Source organism: Pinus tabuliformis, chromosome 1_2, assembly GCF_031772625.1.
Source record: "Pinus tabuliformis cultivar Carrire ecotype Pingquan chromosome 1_2, CPIR1, whole genome shotgun sequence".
In the NCBI taxonomy this organism is placed as follows: Eukaryota; Viridiplantae; Streptophyta; class Pinopsida; order Pinales; family Pinaceae; genus Pinus; species Pinus tabuliformis.
In genome coordinates this window covers 976,717,072-976,718,735 of record NC_142298.1, presented here as the reverse complement: position 1 = coordinate 976,718,735, position 1,664 = coordinate 976,717,072, and the positions used below count along the sequence as shown (strand labels likewise).

The following is a 1,664-nucleotide window of genomic DNA, read 5'->3' as shown; positions in this document are numbered from 1 at the left end:
CTAAACGTACCACAGTGCCATTAGAAGTATGTAGTGAAAACCTGATCATATGAATATAAAACCATTGAACAATGACTGGTGCCTCTGACTTTGCTTGATTCTGTCTCGTCTGGAGCAACGCGTAAAGGGGCCGCTGTTCACAGATGAGACCCTTCGCGACTCCCAAGGGCCCAATTAGCTGTCACATGAGCAGAAATGGAAGTTCGGTGATTTTTGAAGGGAGTGAATCCCTAAGAATGAATACACGGGCAAAAGTTATAATTACAGCTGACCGCCATTGGGACTTTACAGTTTTTTATTATCAAGTACTCTGTGTTTCTGCAGACTCTTGGTGGCTCCATACGGTCTCTTCTGAGATTGATTGAAACTTGGGAACAGACTCCTGCCACTGCCCTTGGGACCATGTGAAAGGTTTAAGAAATGTCTACACAGGGGATAGTACTCTCACAAGATTCCCCTGCCATTACCCTTGTCATGTCTGAGACCTCACCGCTGGCTTCTAATATATGTATTTTTCTTGGCCCACACTTCCTTCCCTGCAGAACTCCAGTATTAATGGCAATATCATTTGACATGCTCATGTGCTTATAGCAAAGGGAATGTGGAACCCTGGGAAATTAAGAATACTGCAGGGTAGGTGTCTGTGAGCCTTGGTCAACCATTTCATTTAAGAGCTCCTTGTGCTCCAAGTTTCAGAATGGGATATTGCCTCAATGTGGGAGGTTATTCTCCCCAATGTGAAGAACTTCCATCATCTGACAGAGATCCTGCATCTATGAATACCCATGGCAACAAAGAGCTGTGGCAATGGTGGTGGTGTTGGATCAGAGCCAAAAAGGGCTGCCTGTGGGTAGATATGGGTAAGGAAGAGTTGCGCATGGGGTGTGGCAAGATCAGCTGGAGGCATCTGTTCTGGAAGCTCAGAGCCAAGTTGAGAAATATGATAGCTACAACAAGGCCATCTCAGGGATTCAAATATGATGCTGGAAGCTATGCTCTGAACTTTGATGATGGGTGCTGGCAGGAACTGCATGAGCATTGCTTGGCCGGCAAATATCATGGAAATGCAGTGCACCCAGTAATACTTGACACATGCAAACCTACCTCTTAGTTCTAATAGTTTGGCTGGACGTACTGTGAAATGACAGTTGGTGGATGTCTGAAACAAAATAGCAATGGAGTTGGATTATTTTGTAGAGTCTTGGAATAGTTTCTTACTGTTTTGAAACATTTTTGTAAATCGAATATTTATGAAGTCTGGCCACTTCTCAGATGGAAAGTTTAAACTTTATGAATAGGTATTGGCTGATAGTTTTATGATTCACAATAGCAAAATTTTCATTAGTAGAGTATATGTATATCATCCTGTTTAACTCTGTTTGCATTACTGTAAATACATATCAATGAGAGTTAGACTCGCAGTGAACGAGCAGGACTGGACTGGATACTTATCAGAGGATCGCCAATATGTCAAAATTTTGCTCAGTATCGATAATATTGACGTAAGCGTAGTCTTGGTAGATCTAGTGCGATTTCATTTTATTTTTTTCCTCATTAGTTTATATAATATTTCATAACAATGTAACTTAAATTTTATATTTTATATAATACTCCGTAATAATATTTCATAATAAGAATGCAACTTAAATTTCATAGTTTATATA

General features: G+C 40.4%; 1 protein-coding gene across 1 annotated transcript; it reads left to right on the top strand.

Moving 5' to 3' along the window:
• Positions 1 to 328: 328 nt before the first annotated feature.
• On the top strand, positions 329 to 1,454 carry LOC149209263 (uncharacterized). Its single transcript, XM_089394245.1, has one exon. It carries the CDS (start codon positions 698 to 700, stop codon positions 1,109 to 1,111), a length of 414 nt encoding a protein of 137 aa, XP_089250371.1. The 5' UTR covers positions 329 to 697; the 3' UTR covers positions 1,112 to 1,454.
• Positions 1,455 to 1,664: the final 210 nt, after the last annotated feature.

What these genes read in the sequence shown, in the direction of transcription:
- LOC149209263 (XM_089394245.1), top strand. Translation starts at nt 698, where the DNA reads ATGGGATATTGCCTCAATGTGGGAGGTTATTCTCCCCAATGTGAAGAA.